This window comes from Pimephales promelas, chromosome 6 (assembly GCF_988280905.1).
Source record: "Pimephales promelas chromosome 6, fPimPro1.hap1.1, whole genome shotgun sequence".
Taxonomy (NCBI): Eukaryota; Metazoa; Chordata; class Actinopteri; order Cypriniformes; family Leuciscidae; genus Pimephales; species Pimephales promelas.
Window position 1 is genome coordinate 35,943,865 of NC_142774.1, and position 18,861 is coordinate 35,962,725.

General features: G+C 40.5%; 1 protein-coding gene across 5 annotated transcripts in view; it reads left to right on the plus strand.

The window, feature by feature from the left end:
• Window positions 1-18,861, plus strand: part of ubn1 (ubinuclein 1) — a 46,291-nt gene that overhangs the window by 21,469 nt on the left and 5,961 nt on the right. For 3 of the 5 annotated variants that reach the window (XR_016168931.1, XR_016168929.1, XR_016168928.1), the window contains exons 16-19: window positions 2,781-2,855; window positions 3,106-3,306; window positions 13,161-13,401; window positions 13,486-13,686. Coding sequence is in view for 1 of the 5 variants with exons in the window: in XM_089132507.1 (XP_088988633.1) it covers window positions 2,781-2,827 (47 nt within the window). In the remaining 4 variants the exon portion in view is untranslated. Of the gene's footprint in view, window positions 1-2,780; window positions 2,856-3,105; window positions 3,744-13,160; window positions 13,402-13,485; window positions 13,687-18,861 lie in introns of those variants that run through there. The other 2 variants (XR_016168930.1, XM_089132507.1) reach the window with 2 other exon arrangements.

An 18,861-nucleotide genomic window follows, 5' to 3' on the forward strand; every position in this document is an offset into this window, starting at 1 on the left:
AAAACAACAACAGTGTTACCCCTTACGTTTTTTTCAGTTTTCGGGCGAAAAATCAAGTTTCTCCAATCTTCTCAAAACTCTGGATTATGATAGAGGGCCGCGAGACTTTGACCTGAGCGCAAAAATGGAGGCTCTAGACCCTTCCAGAGCCGAGATATCGAAACTCAAAATTTCGACCCGAAAAAAAAACGACAGTGTTACTCCTTACGTTTTTTTCAGTTTTCGGGCGAAAAATCAAGTTTCTCCAATCTTCTCAAAACTCTGGATTATGATAGAGGGCCGCGAGACTTTGACCTGAGCGCAAAAATGGAGGCTCTAGACCCTTCCAGAGCTGAGATATCAAAACTCAAAATTTCGACCCGAAAAAAAAACGACAGTGTTACCCCTTACGTTTTTTTCAGTTCTCGGGCGAAAAATCAAGTTTCTCCAATCTTCTCAAAACTCTGGATTGTGATAGAGGGCTGCGAGACTTTGACCTGAGCGCAAAAATGGAGGCTCTAGACCCTTCCAGAGCTGAGATATCGAAACTCAAAATTTCGACCCGAAAAAAAAAAACGACAGTGTTACCCCTTACGTTTTTTTCAGTTTTCGGGCAAAAAATCAAGTTTCTCCAATCTTCTCAAAACTCTGGATTATGATAGAGGGCCGCGAGACTTTGACCTGATCGCAAAAATGGAGGCTCTAGACCCTTCCAGAGCTGAGATATCGAAACTCAAAATTTCGACCCGAAAAAAAAAACGACAGTGTTACCCCTTACGTTTTTTTCAGTTTTCGGGCGAAAAATCAAGTTTCTCCAATCTTCTCAAAACTCTGGATTATGATAGAGGGCCGCGAGACTTTGACCTGAGCGCAAAAATGGAGGCTCTAGACCCTTCCAGAGCTGAGATATCGAAACTCAAAATTTCGAGCCGAAAAAAAAACGACAGTGTTACCCCTTACGTTTTTTTCAGTTTTCGGGCGAAAAATCAAGTTTCTCCAATCTTCTCAAAACTCTGGATTATGATAGAGGGCCGTGAGACTTTGACCTGAGCGCAAAAATGGAGGCTCTAGACCCTTCCAGAGCTGAGATATCTAAACTCAAAAATTCGACCCAAAAAAAAAACGACAGTGGTACCCCTTACGTTTTTTTCAGTTTTCGGGCGAAAAATCAAGTTTCTCCAATCTTCTCAAAACTCTGGATTATGATAGAGGGCCGCGAGACTTTGACCTGAGCGCAAAAATGGAGGCTCTAGACCCTTCCAGAGCCGAGATATCGAAACTCAAAATTTCGACCCGAAAAAAAAACGACAGTGTTACCCCTTACGTTTTTTTCAGTTTTTGGGCGAAAAATCAAGTTTCTCCAATCTTCTCAAAACTCTGGATTATGATAGAGGGCCGCGAGACTTTGACCTGATCGCAAAAATGGAGGCTCTAGACCCTTCCAGAGCTGAGATATCGAAACTCAAAATTTCGACCCAAAAATAACGACAGTGTTACCCCTTACGTTTTTTTTTCAGTTTTCGGGTCAAAAATCAAGTTTCTCCAATCTTCTCAAAACTCTGGATTATGATAGAGGGCCGCGAGACTTAAACCTGAGTGCAAAAATGGAGGCTCTAGACCCTTCCTGAGCTGAGATATTGAGATCCCACATAGCATTTATGCCATTAAAAAAATAGTGGATTCATGGGATCTCAATATTTCAGCTCTGGAAGGGTCTAGCACCTCCATTTTTGCACTCAGGTCTAAGTCTCATGGCCATCTATCAGAATCCAGAGTTTAAAGAAGATTGAAGAAACTTATTTTTTCGCACCAAAAAAAACCCCCAAAAAAACGACAGGGGTAACACTGTCGTTTTTTTTTTGGATCGAAATTTTGAGTTTCTCTGATCTTCTTGAAACTCTGGATTCTGATAGAGGGCTGTGAGACTTAGACCTGAGTGCAATAATGGAGGCTCTAGACCCTTCCTGAGATATTGAGATCCCACATAGCAAGTACTAATTATCGCGAGATTCGGACGTACGCATGCCTAAAGTGCGTTTGAATATGCCTACTTTCCAATATATAGTAGGCGAAAACAGTACGTGAAAAAAGCAGTACGTTCGAAACATCAGTTTTCATAAAAAGAGTAGGCGAGAAGTTCCCGGATGGCTTACTGCTTCCGCCCAGATTTTTGAGTGCTTTTCCATGGGTACTCATGATACTCATCTATCCCAAGAGGCTACGTGAGAGGATACGTCAATATCAACATCGTGGAGATCAGCAACGCGGGGTTTTCAAATGTCAGTAAACACGGTTCCATGTGTTTAAATCGTATGTGTTAAACTACTATAGAGTAAAGATTTTAACTGTTGAAGGTGTAAAGGAGTTGGACAGTATAGAGCTAGTTAACAGGGGAGCTCCAGTAAACACATGTACGTTAAGTTACGTTTCTAAAGTGGATTTACATAACCATACATCTTAAACACGCTTATTTAAAATGTCTATTTACATCAGGAAGGAAAATATTGTACAAGTTTTGCAGGTGACCACATCCCAACATGAAAAATACATCTGAGTGATGTAACGTTATGTGTGCTATTATGTAGCATAATTCACTGTTGTCAACACTGCTAGACAAATGTGCTGTAAAGGGAAATAAACAATGCTATAAAGTAACTAAACATGATATATATTTAATTTGTCCCTTATTAGTGTTGATTGAGGAACATTTAAGTTGGATTAAAAGTGAGTTAACACATCAACCTCATGTAGGCTAAATGCAGTGTTGAGCTCATAATGTGAATCTTGTCTGTATGTTACAGGGACAGAAGAACACGTGTGTGTTTATCCCGCGGAGAGAGGCTCATGATGCTGAATGCTGTCATCAAAGGCTTTGAGTATACTTTGATACTACAGAAATGGATAGATATTACAACATTTTTCTGAGTCTTGATTTCTGTGCATTTGCTGCAGAGCTTTTGTGGTGGAGCAGGACCTGCGAGGAAAGATGATGGCAGTATTTGTTTAGGAAAAAAAGTTTTGGGGATTTTACTCAAATATAAAGTAAGGTTATTTTTAATACATAAATCAAATGACATTGTGCTGTTAAAATGACTGCTTTTGTGTTATGTTTGTGCATTTTTGTAGGATCTGAAATGTCTGCAGACTGGTGAGAGCACTGAGGATGAGGAGCCCAGAGCTGAATCCTGGATGTGGTCCCATGGATAAGACCCTCCATCGCTCCACCTGCCCTTATGAGTCCCTCTATCGCTCCACCTGCCCTTATTGCCTCAGATTGTGAAGCGCAGCACAGCAACAAGCTCTGGCACGAAGGCACAGTCCCCTCTGGTGAATTCATCAGAATAATGCCGCAGAATGGGAACCGCTGTGTTGAGTCGGCAGTAGGGTTTGGGGTTCAGCGCCAGTAAATACATGCTTGTAGTTCGAATAAAGCTTTGTTTCATGTGTTGTTATATAAAATTTAATTAATTTATGCATTAATTAATCGATTGACTGACAATTGAGATGTTTCACTGCATTTAGCAATATAAATGAATTCATGCATTACTGTCATATTACAAAACAAATTACATTTTGCTTGTTTGGTTAAATTATATTTTTAGTATATAAAAAGTTATATAAGTATTGGTCAGCATTTAATATTATTATTTTGTTTAAGTTTTGGGGTGGGCTAACAATGCAATTCATTCTGAGGTAATATTAATTTTTAAGCAGTGATACTTACATTTTTTGAGTATAAAATCAACAGTTTTCTCCAAAAGAGATCAAGCAGCTGCCCGTCTTCTTTGTGCAGACATTATAAACGCTGTTCTAGGTTGTGCTGTCAAGTTACTGATGTTATGAAGTGCACCTGTCGCTCATATAATTTAGACTTATTATATGCAAGATCATGGAAAGATACTATAGTTTATGTAACAATCATAATGACAAAACAGAAAATATAAAGATCATTGGTTTGTGTACATCATAATATGACATAAAATTATATTTATACACAGGAAATAAGAACAATAAAAAAGGCTAAATATCTTATAGTTCTTCATAATACATAAAAAAAGTTGTCATATGTCTGAGGGAGGAAACGAAGTAAATGAAGAAAAAGAGGACAACTTTTTGGGTATAAAATAAAGCAATTAACAACATAATCAAGAGATGATGATTTTGGGGTTTCTTAATAAAAAAAAATATAGTTAGAATAACACTGTTGGTCACATTAGTAGGGTTTAAAATATAACAACTTAAATCAACCCTAAATGTATTCACAAAATAAATAGGCAGCTGTTTCTTCAACAATACCACAACAAAATGAGCAAGTTTCATCAATATCAAGATATTTATAGATAGATGAATTAAACATATCATTCATATATATTAAGGTGTTGCGCTTGTGCTTGCGTAGTAGGTCACATGATAACGTCAACATGGCAGATGTCCGGTTCGCATTCATACTCAACGAGATTTGGCTATAAAGTACCTACTCTTTTAGCGCTCGATGAGTGAGTACTTATTGAAATTAAGTACCTACTCATTGAGTGTGCGGTTTGGAACGCAGCCTTAGACTTGAGTGCAAAAATGGAGGCTCTAGACCCTTCCAGAGCAGAAATATCGAATCTCAAAATTTCGACCCGAAAAAAATGAAGTTTCTCCAATCTTCTCAAAACTCTGGATTCTGATAGAGGGCCATGAGACTTAAACCTGAGTGCAAAAATGGAGGCTCTAGACCCTCCCAGAGCTGAGATATCGAAACTCAAAAATTCGACCCAAAAAAAAAACGACAGTGGTACCCCTTTCGTTTTTTTTTTTGGGTGAAAAATGAAGTTTCTCCAATCTTCTCAAAACTCTGGATTCTGATAGAGCGCCATGAGACTTAAACCTGAATGCAAAAATGGAGGCTCTAGACCCTTCCAGAGCTGAGATATCAAAACTCAAAAATTCGGCCCGAAAAAAAAAACGACAGTGGTACCCCTTACGTTTTTTTTTTTTTGGGCGAAAAATTAAGTTTCTCCAATCTACCCAAAACTCTGGATTCTGATAGAGGGCCATGAGACTTAGACCTGAGTGCAAAAATGGAGGCTCTAGCCCCTTCCAGAGCTGAGATATCGAAACTCAAAAATTCGGCCCGAAAAAAAAAACGACAGTGGTACCCCTTACGTTTTTTTTTTTTGGACGAAATATTAAGTTTCTCCAATCTACCCAAAACTCTGGATTCTGATAGAGGGCCGCGAGACTTTGACCTGAGCGCAAAAATGGAGGCTCTAGACCCTTCCAGAGCTGAGATATCGAAACTCAAAATTTCGACCCGAAAAAAAAACGACAGTGTTACCCCTTACGTTTTTTTCAGTTTTCGGGCGAAAAATCAAGTTTCTCCAATCTTCTCAAAACTCTGGATTATGATAGAGGGCCGCGAGACTTTGACCTGAGCGCAAAAATGGAGGCTCTAGACCCTTCCAGAGCCGAGATATCGAAACTCAAAATTTCGTCCCGAAAAAAAAAAACGACAGTGTTACCCCTTACGTTTTTTTCAGTTTTCGGGCGAAAAATCAAGTTTCTCCAATCTTCTCAAAACTCTGGATTATGATAGAGGGCCGCGAGACTTTGACCTGAGCGAAAAAATGGAGGCTCTAGACCCTTCCAGAGCTGAGATATCGAAACTCAAAATTTCGACCCGAAAAAAAAACGACAGTGTTACCCCTTACGTTTTTTTCAGTTTTCGGGCGAAAAATCAAGTTTCTCCAATCTTTTCAAAACTCTGGATTATGATAGAGGGCCGCGAGACTTTGACCTGAGCGCAAAAATGGAGGCTCTAGACCCTTCCAGAGCTGAGATATCGAAACTCAAAATTTCGACCCGAAAAAAAAACGACAGTGTTACCCCTTACGTTTTTTTCAGTTTTCGGGCGAAAAATCAAGTTTCTCCAATCTTTTCAAAACTCTGGATTATGATAGAGGGCCGCGAGACTTTGACCTGAGCGCAAAAATGGAGGCTCTAGACCCTTCCAGAGCTGAGATATCGAAACTCAAAATTTCGACCCGAAAAAAAAACGACAGTGTTACCCCTTACGTTTTTTTCAGTTTTCGGGCGAAAAATCAAGTTTCTCCAATCTTCTCAAAACTCTGGATTATGATAGAGGGCCGCGAGACTTTGACCTGAGCGAAAAAATGGAGGCTCTAGACCCTTCCAGAGCTGAGATATCGAAACTCAAAATTTCAAAAACCGACAGTGTTACCCCTTACGTTTTTTTCAGTTTTCGGGCGAAAAATCAAGTTTCTCCAATCTTCTCAAAACTCTGGATTATGATAGAGGGCCGCGAGACTTTGACCTGAGCGCAAAAATGGAGGCTCTAGACCCTTCCAGAGCCGAGATATTGAAACTCAAAATTTCGACCCGAAAAAAAAACGACAGTGTTACCCCTTACGTTTTTTTCAGTTTTCGGGCGAAAAATCAAGTTTCTCCAATCTTTTCAAAACTCTGGATTATGATAGAGGGCCGCGAGACTTTGACCTGAGCGCAAAAATGGAGGCTCTAGACCCTTCCAGAGCTGAGATATCGAAACTCAAAATTTCGACCCGAAAAAAAAACGACAGTGTTACCCCTTACGTTTTTTTCAGTTTTCGGGCGAAAAATCAAGTTTCTCCAATCTTCTCAAAACTCTGGATTATGATAGAGGGCCGCGAGACTTTGACCTGAGCGCAAAAATGGAGGCTCTAGACCCTTCCAGAGCTGAGATATCGAAACTCAAAATTTCGACCCGAAAAAAAAACGACAGTGTTACCCCTTACGTTTTTTTCAGTTTTCGGGCGAAAAATCAAGTTTCTCCAATCTTTTCAAAACTCTGGATTATGATAGAGGGCCGCGAGACTTTGACCTGAGCGCAAAAATGGAGGCTCTAGACCCTTCCAGAGCTGAGATATCGAAACTCAAAATTTCGACCCGAAAAAAAAACGACAGTGTTACCCCTTACATTTTTTTCAGTTTTCGGGCGAAAAATCAAGTTTCTCCAATCTTCTCAAAACTCTGGATTATGATAGAGGGCCGCGAGACTTTGACCTGAGCGCAAAAATGGAGGCTCTAGACCCTTCCAGAGCCGAGATATCGAAACTCAAAATTTCGACCCGAAAAAAAAACGACAGTGTTACCCCTTACGTTTTTTTCAGTTTTCGGGCGAAAAATCAAGTTTCTCCAATCTTCTCAAAACTCTGGATTATGATAGAGGGCCGCGAGACTTTGACCTGAGCGCAAAAATGGAGGCTCTAGACCCTTCCAGAGCCGAGATATCGAAACTCAAAATTTCGACCCGAAAAAAAAAACGACAGTGTTACCCCTTACGTTTTCTTCAGTTTTCGGGCGAAAAATCAAGTTTCTCCAATCTTCTCAAAACTCTGGATTATGATAGAGGGCCGCGAGACTTTGACCTGAGCGCAAAAATGGAGGCTCTAGACCCTTCCAGAGCTGAGATATCGAAACTCAAAATTTCGACCCGAAAAAAAAACGACAGTGTTACCCCTTACGTTTTTTTCAGTTTTCGGGCGAAAAATCAAGTTTCTCCAATCTTTTCAAAACTCTGGATTATGATAGAGGGCCGCGAGACTTTGACCTGAGCGCAAAAATGGAGGCTCTAGACCCTTCCAGAGCCGAGATATCGAAACTCAAAATTTCGACCCGAAAAAAAAACGACAGTGTTACCCCTTACGTTTTTTTCAGTTTTCGGGCGAAAAATCAAGTTTCTCCAATCTTCTCAAAACTCTGGATTATGATAGAGGGCCGTGAGACTTTGACCTGAGCGCAAAAATGGAGGCTCTAGACCCTTCCAGAGCCGAGATATCGAAACTCAAAATTTCGACCCGAAAAAAAAAACGACAGTGTTACCCCTTACGTTTTTTTCAGTTTTCGGGCGAAAAATCAAGTTTCTGCAATCTTCTCAAAACTCTGGATTATGATAGAGGGCCGCGAGACTTTGACCTGAGCGCAAAAATGGAGGCTCTAGACCCTTCCAGAGCCGAGATATCGAAACTCAAAATTTCGTCCCGAAAAAAAAAACGACAGTGTTACCCCTTACGTTTTTTTCAGTTTTCGGGCGAAAAATCAAGTTTCTCCAATCTTTTCAAAACTCTGGATTATGATAGAGGGCTGCGAGACTTTGACCTGAGCGCAAAAATGGAGGCTCTAGACCCTTCCAGAGCTGAGATATCGAAACTCAAAATTTCGACCCGAAAAAAAAACGACAGTGTTACCCCTTACGTTTTTTTCAGTTTTCGGGCGAAAAATCAAGTTTCTCCAATCTTCTCAAAACTCTGGATTATGATAGAGGGCCGCGAGACTTTGACCTGAGCGCAAAAATGGAGGCTCTAGACCCTTCCAGAGCTGAGATATCGAAACTCAAAATTTCGACCCGAAAAAAAAACGACAGTGTTACCCCTTACGTTTTTTTCAGTTTTCGGGCGAAAAATCAAGTTTCTCCAATCTTTTCAAAACTCTGGATTATGATAGAGGGCCGCGAGACTTTGACCTGAGCGCAAAAATGGAGGCTCTAGACCCTTCCAGAGCCGAGATATCGAAACTCAAAATTTCGTCCCGAAAAAAAAAACGACAGTGTTACCCCTTACGTTTTTTTCAGTTTTCGGGCGAAAAATCAAGTTTCTCCAATCTTCTCAAAACTCTGGATTATGATAGAGGGCCGCGAGACTTTGACCTGAGCGCAAAAATGGAGGCTCTAGACCCTTCCAGAGCTGAGATATCGAAACTCAAAATTTCGACCCGAAAAAAAAAACGACGGTGTTACCCCTTACGTTTTTTTCAGTTTTCGGGCGAAAAATCAAGTTTCTCCAATCTTCTCAAAACTCTGGATTATGATAGAGGGCCGCGAGACTTTGACCTGAGCGCAAAAATGGAGGCTCTAGTCCCTTCCAGAGCTGAGATATCGAAACTCAAAATTTCGACCCGAAAAAAAAACGACAGTGTTACCCCTTACGTTTTTTCAGTTTTCGGGCGAAAAATCAAGTTTCTCCAATCTTTTCAAAACTCTGGATTATGATAGAGGGCCGCGAGACTTTGACCTGAGCGCAAAAATGGAGGCTCTAGACCCTTCCAGAGCTGAGATATCGAAACTCAAAATTTCGACCCGAAAAAAAAACGACAGTGTTACCCCTTACGTTTTTTTCAGTTTTCGGGCGAAAAATCAAGTTTCTCCAATCTTCTCAAAACTCTGGATTATGATAGAGGGCCGCGAGACTTTGACCTGAGCGCAAAAATGGAGGCTCTAGACCCTTCCAGAGCCGAGATATCGAAACTCAAAATTTCGACCCGAAAAAAAAACGACAGTGTTACCCCTTACGTTTTTTTCAGTTTTCGGGCGAAAAATCAAGTTTCTCCAATCTTCTCAAAACTCTGGATTATGATAGAGGGCCGCGAGACTTTGACCTGAGCGCAAAAATGGAGGCTCTAGACCCTTCCAGAGCCGAGATATCGAAACTCAAAATTTCGTCCCGAAAAAAAAAACGACAGTGTTACCCCTTACGTTTTTTTCAGTTTTCGGGCGAAAAATCAAGTTTCTCCAATCTTCTCAAAACTCTGGATTATGATAGAGGGCCGCGAGACTTTGACCTGAGCGCAAAAATGGAGGCTCTAGACCCTTCCAGAGCCGAGATATTGAAACTCAAAATTTCGACCCGAAAAAAAAAACGACAGTGTTACCCCTTACGTTTTCTTCAGTTTTCGGGCGAAAAATCAAGTTTCTCCAATCTTCTCAAAACTCTGGATTATGATAGAGGGCCGCGAGACTTTGACCTGAGCGCAAAAATGGAGGCTCTAGACCCTTCCAGAGCTGAGATATCGAAACTCAAAATTTCGACCCGAAAAAAAAAACGACAGTGTTACCCCTTACGTTTTTTTCAGTTTTCGGGCGAAAAATCAAGTTTCTCCAATCTTTTCAAAACTCTGGATTATGATAGAGGGCCGCGAGACTTTGACCTGAGCGCAAAAATGGAGGCTCTAGACCCTTCCAGAGCTGAGATATCGAAACTCAAAATTTCGACCCGAAAAAAAAACGACAGTGTTACCCCTTACGTTTTTTTCAGTTTTCGGGCGAAAAATCAAGTTTCTCCAATCTTCTCAAAACTCTGGATTATGATAGAGGGCCGCGAGACTTTGACCTGAGCGCAAAAATGGAGGCTCTAGACCCTTCCAGAGCTGAGATATCGAAACTCAAAATTTCGACCCGAAAAAAAAACGACAGTGTTACCCCTTACGTTTTTTTCAGTTTTCGGGCGAAAAATCAAGTTTCTCCAATCTTCTCAAAACTGTGGATTATGATAGAGGGCCGCGAGACTTTGACCTGAGCGCAAAAATGGAGGCTCTAGACCCTTCCAGAGCTGAGATATCGAAACTCAAAATTTCGACCCGAAAAAAAAACGACAGTGTTACCCCTTACGTTTTTTTCAGTTTTCGGGCGAAAAATCAAGTTTCTCCAATCTTCTCAAAACTCTGGATTATGATAGAGGGCCGCGAGACTTTGACCTGAGCGCAAAAATGGAGGCTCTAGACCCTTCCAGAGCCGAGATATCGAAACTCAAAATTTCGACCCGAAAAAAAAAACGACAGTGTTACCCCTTACGTTTTTTTCAGTTTTCGGGCGAAAAATCAAGTTTCTCCAATATTCTCAAAACTCTGGATTATGATAGAGGGCCGCGAGACTTTGACCTGAGCGCAAAAATGGAGGCTCTAGACCCTTCCAGAGCTGAGATATCAAAACTCAAAATTTCGACCCGAAAAAAAAACGACAGTGTTACCCCTTACGTTTTTTTCAGTTCTCGGGCGAAAAATCAAGTTTCTCCAATCTTCTCAAAACTCTGGATTGTGATAGAGGGCTGCGAGACTTTGACCTGAGCGCAAAAATGGAGGCTCTAGACCCTTCCAGAGCTGAGATATCGAAACTCAAAATTTCGACCCGAAAAAAAAAAACGACAGTGTTACCCCTTACGTTTTTTTCAGTTTTCGGGCAAAAAATCAAGTTTCTCCAATCTTCTCAAAACTCTGGATTATGATAGAGGGCCGCGAGACTTTGACCTGATCGCAAAAATGGAGGCTCTAGACCCTTCCAGAGCTGAGATATCGAAACTCAAAATTTCGACCCGAAAAAAAAAACGACAGTGTTACCCCTTACGTTTTTTTCAGTTTTCGGGCGAAAAATCAAGTTTCTCCAATCTTCTCAAAACTCTGGATTATGATAGAGGGCCGCGAGACTTTGACCTGAGCGCAAAAATGGAGGCTCTAGACCCTTCCAGAGCTGAGATATCGAAACTCAAAATTTCGAGCCGAAAAAAAAACGACAGTGTTACCCCTTACGTTTTTTTCAGTTTTCGGGCGAAAAATCAAGTTTCTCCAATCTTCTCAAAACTCTGGATTATGATAGAGGGCCGTGAGACTTTGACCTGAGCGCAAAAATGGAGGCTCTAGACCCTTCCAGAGCTGAGATATCTAAACTCAAAAATTCGACCCAAAAAAAAAACGACAGTGGTACCCCTTACGTTTTTTTCAGTTTTCGGGCGAAAAATCAAGTTTCTCCAATCTTCTCAAAACTCTGGATTATGATAGAGGGCCGCGAGACTTTGACCTGAGCGCAAAAATGGAGGCTCTAGACCCTTCCAGAGCCGAGATATCGAAACTCAAAATTTCGACCCGAAAAAAAAACGACAGTGTTACCCCTTACGTTTTTTTCAGTTTTTGGGCGAAAAATCAAGTTTCTCCAATCTTCTCAAAACTCTGGATTATGATAGAGGGCCGCGAGACTTTGACCTGATCGCAAAAATGGAGGCTCTAGACCCTTCCAGAGCTGAGATATCGAAACTCAAAATTTCGACCCAAAAATAACGACAGTGTTACCCCTTACGTTTTTTTTTCAGTTTTCGGGTCAAAAATCAAGTTTCTCCAATCTTCTCAAAACTCTGGATTATGATAGAGGGCCGCGAGACTTAAACCTGAGTGCAAAAATGGAGGCTCTAGACCCTTCCTGAGCTGAGATATTGAGATCCCACATAGCATTTATGCCATTAAAAAAATAGTGGATTCATGGGATCTCAATATTTCAGCTCTGGAAGGGTCTAGCACCTCCATTTTTGCACTCAGGTCTAAGTCTCATGGCCATCTATCAGAATCCAGAGTTTAAAGAAGATTGAAGAAACTTATTTTTTCGCACCAAAAAAAACCCCCAAAAAAACGACAGGGGTAACACTGTCGTTTTTTTTTTGGATCGAAATTTTGAGTTTCTCTGATCTTCTTGAAACTCTGGATTCTGATAGAGGGCTGTGAGACTTAGACCTGAGTGCAATAATGGAGGCTCTAGACCCTTCCTGAGATATTGAGATCCCACATAGCAAGTACTAATTATCGCGAGATTCGGACGTACGCATGCCTAAAGTGCGTTTGAATATGCCTACTTTCCAATATATAGTAGGCGAAAACAGTACGTGAAAAAAGCAGTACGTTCGAAACATCAGTTTTCATAAAAAGAGTAGGCGAGAAGTTCCCGGATGGCTTACTGCTTCCGCCCAGATTTTTGAGTGCTTTTCCATGGGTACTCATGATACTCATCTATCCCAAGAGGCTACGTGAGAGGATACGTCAATATCAACATCGTGGAGATCAGCAACGCGGGGTTTTCAAATGTCAGTAAACACGGTTCCATGTGTTTAAATCGTATGTGTTAAACTACTATAGAGTAAAGATTTTAACTGTTGAAGGTGTAAAGGAGTTGGACAGTATAGAGCTAGTTAACAGGGGAGCTCCAGTAAACACATGTACGTTAAGTTACGTTTCTAAAGTGGATTTACATAACCATACATCTTAAACACGCTTATTTAAAATGTCTATTTACATCAGGAAGGAAAATATTGTACAAGTTTTGCAGGTGACCACATCCCAACATGAAAAATACATCTGAGTGATGTAACGTTATGTGTGCTATTATGTAGCATAATTCACTGTTGTCAACACTGCTAGACAAATGTGCTGTAAAGGGAAATAAACAATGCTATAAAGTAACTAAACATGATATATATTTAATTTGTCCCTTATTAGTGTTGATTGAGGAACATTTAAGTTGGATTAAAAGTGAGTTAACACATCAACCTCATGTAGGCTAAATGCAGTGTTGAGCTCATAATGTGAATCTTGTCTGTATGTTACAGGGACAGAAGAACACGTGTGTGTTTATCCCGCGGAGAGAGGCTCATGATGCTGAATGCTGTCATCAAAGGCTTTGAGTATACTTTGATACTACAGAAATGGATAGATATTACAACATTTTTCTGAGTCTTGATTTCTGTGCATTTGCTGCAGAGCTTTTGTGGTGGAGCAGGACCTGCGAGGAAAGATGATGGCAGTATTTGTTTAGGAAAAAAAGTTTTGGGGATTTTACTCAAATATAAAGTAAGGTTATTTTTAATACATAAATCAAATGACATTGTGCTGTTAAAATGACTGCTTTTGTGTTATGTTTGTGCATTTTTGTAGGATCTGAAATGTCTGCAGACTGGTGAGAGCACTGAGGATGAGGAGCCCAGAGCTGAATCCTGGATGTGGTCCCATGGATAAGACCCTCCATCGCTCCACCTGCCCTTATGAGTCCCTCTATCGCTCCACCTGCCCTTATTGCCTCAGATTGTGAAGCGCAGCACAGCAACAAGCTCTGGCACGAAGGCACAGTCCCCTCTGGTGAATTCATCAGAATAATGCCGCAGAATGGGAACCGCTGTGTTGAGTCGGCAGTAGGGTTTGGGGTTCAGCGCCAGTAAATACATGCTTGTAGTTCGAATAAAGCTTTGTTTCATGTGTTGTTATATAAAATTTAATTAATTTATGCATTAATTAATCGATTGACTGACAATTGAGATGTTTCACTGCATTTAGCAATATAAATGAATTCATGCATTACTGTCATATTACAAAACAAATTACATTTTGCTTGTTTGGTTAAATTATATTTTTAGTATATAAAAAGTTATATAAGTATTGGTCAGCATTTAATATTATTATTTTGTTTAAGTTTTGGGGTGGGCTAACAATGCAATTCATTCTGAGGTAATATTAATTTTTAAGCAGTGATACTTACATTTTTTGAGTATAAAATCAACAGTTTTCTCCAAAAGAGATCAAGCAGCTGCCCGTCTTCTTTGTGCAGACATTATAAACGCTGTTCTAGGTTGTGCTGTCAAGTTACTGATGTTATGAAGTGCACCTGTCGCTCATATAATTTAGACTTATTATATGCAAGATCATGGAAAGATACTATAGTTTATGTAACAATCATAATGACAAAACAGAAAATATAAAGATCATTGGTTTGTGTACATCATAATATGACATAAAATTATATTTATACACAGGAAATAAGAACAATAAAAAAGGCTAAATATCTTATAGTTCTTCATAATACATAAAAAAAGTTGTCATATGTCTGAGGGAGGAAACGAAGTAAATGAAGAAAAAGAGGACAACTTTTTGGGTATAAAATAAAGCAATTAACAACATAATCAAGAGATGATGATTTTGGGGTTTCTTAATAAAAAAAAATATAGTTAGAATAACACTGTTGGTCACATTAGTAGGGTTTAAAATATAACAACTTAAATCAACCCTAAATGTATTCACAAAATAAATAGGCAGCTGTTTCTTCAACAATACCACAACAAAATGAGCAAGTTTCATCAATATCAAGATATTTATAGATAGATGAATTAAACATATCATTCATATATATTAAGGTGTTGCGCTTGTGCTTGCGTAGTAGGTCACATGATAACGTCAACATGGCAGATGTCCGGTTCGCATTCATACTCAACGAGATTTGGCTATAAAGTACCTACTCTTTTAGCGCTCGATGAGTGAGTACTTATTGAAATTAAGTACCTACTCATTGAGTGTGCGGTTTGGAACGCAGCCTTAGACTTGAGTGCAAAAATGGAGGCTCTAGACCCTTCCAGAGCAGAAATATCGAATCTCAAAATTTCGACCCGAAAAAAATGAAGTTTCTCCAATCTTCTCAAAACTCTGGATTCTGATAGAGGGCCATGAGACTTAAACCTGAGTGCAAAAATGGAGGCTCTAGACCCTCCCAGAGCTGAGATATCGAAACTCAAAAATTCGACCCAAAAAAAAAACGACAGTGGTACCCCTTTCGTTTTTTTTTTTGGGTGAAAAATGAAGTTTCTCCAATCTTCTCAAAACTCTGGATTCTGATAGAGCGCCATGAGACTTAAACCTGAATGCAAAAATGGAGGCTCTAGACCCTTCCAGAGCTGAGATATCAAAACTCAAAAATTCGGCCCGAAAAAAAAAACGACAGTGGTACCCCTTACGTTTTTTTTTTTTTGGGCGAAAAATTAAGTTTCTCCAATCTACCCAAAACTCTGGATTCTGATAGAGGGCCATGAGACTTAGACCTGAGTGCAAAAATGGAGGCTCTAGCCCCTTCCAGAGCTGAGATATCGAAACTCAAAAATTCGGCCCGAAAAAAAAAACGACAGTGGTACCCCTTACGTTTTTTTTTTTTGGACGAAATATTAAGTTTCTCCAATCTACCCAAAACTCTGGATTCTGATAGAGGGCCGCGAGACTTTGACCTGAGCGCAAAAATGGAGGCTCTAGACCCTTCCAGAGCTGAGATATCGAAACTCAAAATTTCGACCCGAAAAAAAAACGACAGTGTTACCCCTTACGTTTTTTTCAGTTTTCGGGCGAAAAATCAAGTTTCTCCAATCTTCTCAAAACTCTGGATTATGATAGAGGGCCGCGAGACTTTGACCTGAGCGCAAAAATGGAGGCTCTAGACCCTTCCAGAGCCGAGATATCGAAACTCAAAATTTCGTCCCGAAAAAAAAAAACGACAGTGTTACCCCTTACGTTTTTTTCAGTTTTCGGGCGAAAAATCAAGTTTCTCCAATCTTCTCAAAACTCTGGATTATGATAGAGGGCCGCGAGACTTTGACCTGAGCGAAAAAATGGAGGCTCTAGACCCTTCCAGAGCTGAGATATCGAAACTCAAAATTTCGACCCGAAAAAAAAACGACAGTGTTACCCCTTACGTTTTTTTCAGTTTTCGGGCGAAAAATCAAGTTTCTCCAATCTTTTCAAAACTCTGGATTATGATAGAGGGCCGCGAGACTTTGACCTGAGCGCAAAAATGGAGGCTCTAGACCCTTCCAGAGCTGAGATATCGAAACTCAAAATTTCGACCCGAAAAAAAAACGACAGTGTTACCCCTTACGTTTTTTTCAGTTTTCGGGCGAAAAATCAAGTTTCTCCAATCTTTTCAAAACTCTGGATTATGATAGAGGGCCGCGAGACTTTGACCTGAGCGCAAAAATGGAGGCTCTAGACCCTTCCAGAGCTGAGATATCGAAACTCAAAATTTCGACCCGAAAAAAAAACGACAGTGTTACCCCTTACGTTTTTTTCAGTTTTCGGGCGAAAAATCAAGTTTCTCCAATCTTCTCAAAACTCTGGATTATGATAGAGGGCCGCGAGACTTTGACCTGAGCGAAAAAATGGAGGCTCTAGACCCTTCCAGAGCTGAGATATCGAAACTCAAAATTTCAAAAACCGACAGTGTTACCCCTTACGTTTTTTTCAGTTTTCGGGCGAAAAATCAAGTTTCTCCAATCTTCTCAAAACTCTGGATTATGATAGAGGGCCGCGAGACTTTGACCTGAGCGCAAAAATGGAGGCTCTAGACCCTTCCAGAGCCGAGATATTGAAACTCAAAATTTCGACCCGAAAAAAAAACGACAGTGTTACCCCTTACGTTTTTTTCAGTTTTCGGGCGAAAAATCAAGTTTCTCCAATCTTTTCAAAACTCTGGATTATGATAGAGGGCCGCGAGACTTTGACCTGAGCGCAAAAATGGAGGCTCTAGACCCTTCCAGAGCTGAGATATCGAAACTCAAAATTTCGACCCGAAAAAAAAACGACAGTGTTACCCCTTACGTTTTTTTCAGTTTTCGGGCGAAAAATCAAGTTTCTCCAATCTTCTCAAAACTCTGGATTATGATAGAGGGCCGCGAGACTTTGACCTGAGCGCAAAAATGGAGGCTCTAGACCCTTCCAGAGCTGAGATATCGAAACTCAAAATTTCGACCCGAAAAAAAAACGACAGTGTTACCCCTTACGTTTTTTTCAGTTTTCGGGCGAAAAATCAAGTTTCTCCAATCTTTTCAAAACTCTGGATTATGATAGAGGGCCGCGAGACTTTGACCTGAGCGCAAAAATGGAGGCTCTAGACCCTTCCAGAGCTGAGATATCGAAACTCAAAATTTCGACCCGAAAAAAAAACGACAGTGTTACCCCTTACATTTTTTTCAGTTTTCGGGCGAAAAATCAAGTTTCTCCAATCTTCTCAAAACTCTGGATTATGATAGAGGGCCGCGAGACTTTGACCTGAGCGCAAAAATGGAGGCTCTAGACCCTTCCAGAGCCGAGATATCGAAACTCAAAATTTCGACCCGAAAAAAAAACGACAGTGTTACCCCTTACGTTTTTTTCAGTTTTCGGGCGAAAAATCAAGTTTCTCCAATCTTCTCAAAACTCTGGATTATGATAGAGGGCCGCGAGACTTTGACCTGAGCGCAAAAATGGAGGCTCTAGACCCTTCCAGAGCCGAGATATCGAAACTCAAAATTTCGACCCGAAAAAAAAAACGACAGTGTTACCCCTTACGTTTTCTTCAGTTTTCGGGCGAAAAATCAAGTTTCTCCAATCTTCTCAAAACTCTGGATTATGATAGAGGGCCGCGAGACTTTGACCTGAGCGCAAAAATGGAGGCTCTAGACCCTTCCAGAGCTGAGATATCGAAACTCAAAATTTCGACCCGAAAAAAAAACGACAGTGTTACCCCTTACGTTTTTTTCAGTTTTCGGGCGAAAAATCAAGTTTCTCCAATCTTTTCAAAACTCTGGATTATGATAGAGGGCCGCGAGACTTTGACCTGAGCGCAAAAATGGAGGCTCTAGACCCTTCCAGAGCCGAGATATCGAAACTCAAAATTTCGACCCGAAAAAAAAACGACAGTGTTACCCCTTACGTTTTTTTCAGTTTTCGGGCGAAAAATCAAGTTTCTCCAATCTTCTCAAAACTCTGGATTATGATAGAGGGCCGTGAGACTTTGACCTGAGCGCAAAAATGGAGGCTCTAGACCCTTCCAGAGCCGAGATATCGAAACTCAAAATTTCGACCCGAAAAAAAAAACGACAGTGTTACCCCTTACGTTTTTTTCAGTTTTCGGGCGAAAAATCAAGTTTCTGCAATCTTCTCAAAACTCTGGATTATGATAGAGGGCCGCGAGACTTTGACCTGAGCGCAAAAATGGAGGCTCTAGACCCTTCCAGAGCCGAGATATCGAAACTCAAAATTTCGTCCCGAAAAAAAAAAACGACAGTGTTACCCCTTACGTTTTTTTCAGTTTTCGGGCGAAAAATCAAGTTTCTCCAATCTTTTCAAAACTCTGGATTATGATAGAGGGCTGCGAGACTTTGACCTGAGCGCAAAAATGGAGGCTCTAGACCCTTCCAGAGCTGAGATATCGAAACTCAAAATTTCGACCCGAAAAAAAAACGACAGTGTTACCCCTTACGTTTTTTTCAGTTTTCGGGCGAAAAATCAAGTTTCTCCAATCTTCTCAAAACTCTGGATTATGATAGAGGGCCGCGAGACTTTGACCTGAGCGCAAAAATGGAGGCTCTAGACCCTTCCAGAGCTGAGATATCGAAACTCAAAATTTCGACCCGAAAAAAAAACGACAGTGTTACCCCTTACGTTTTTTTCAGTTTTCGGGCGAAAAATCAAGTTTCTCCAATCTTTTCAAAACTCTGGATTATGATAGAGGGCCGCGAGACT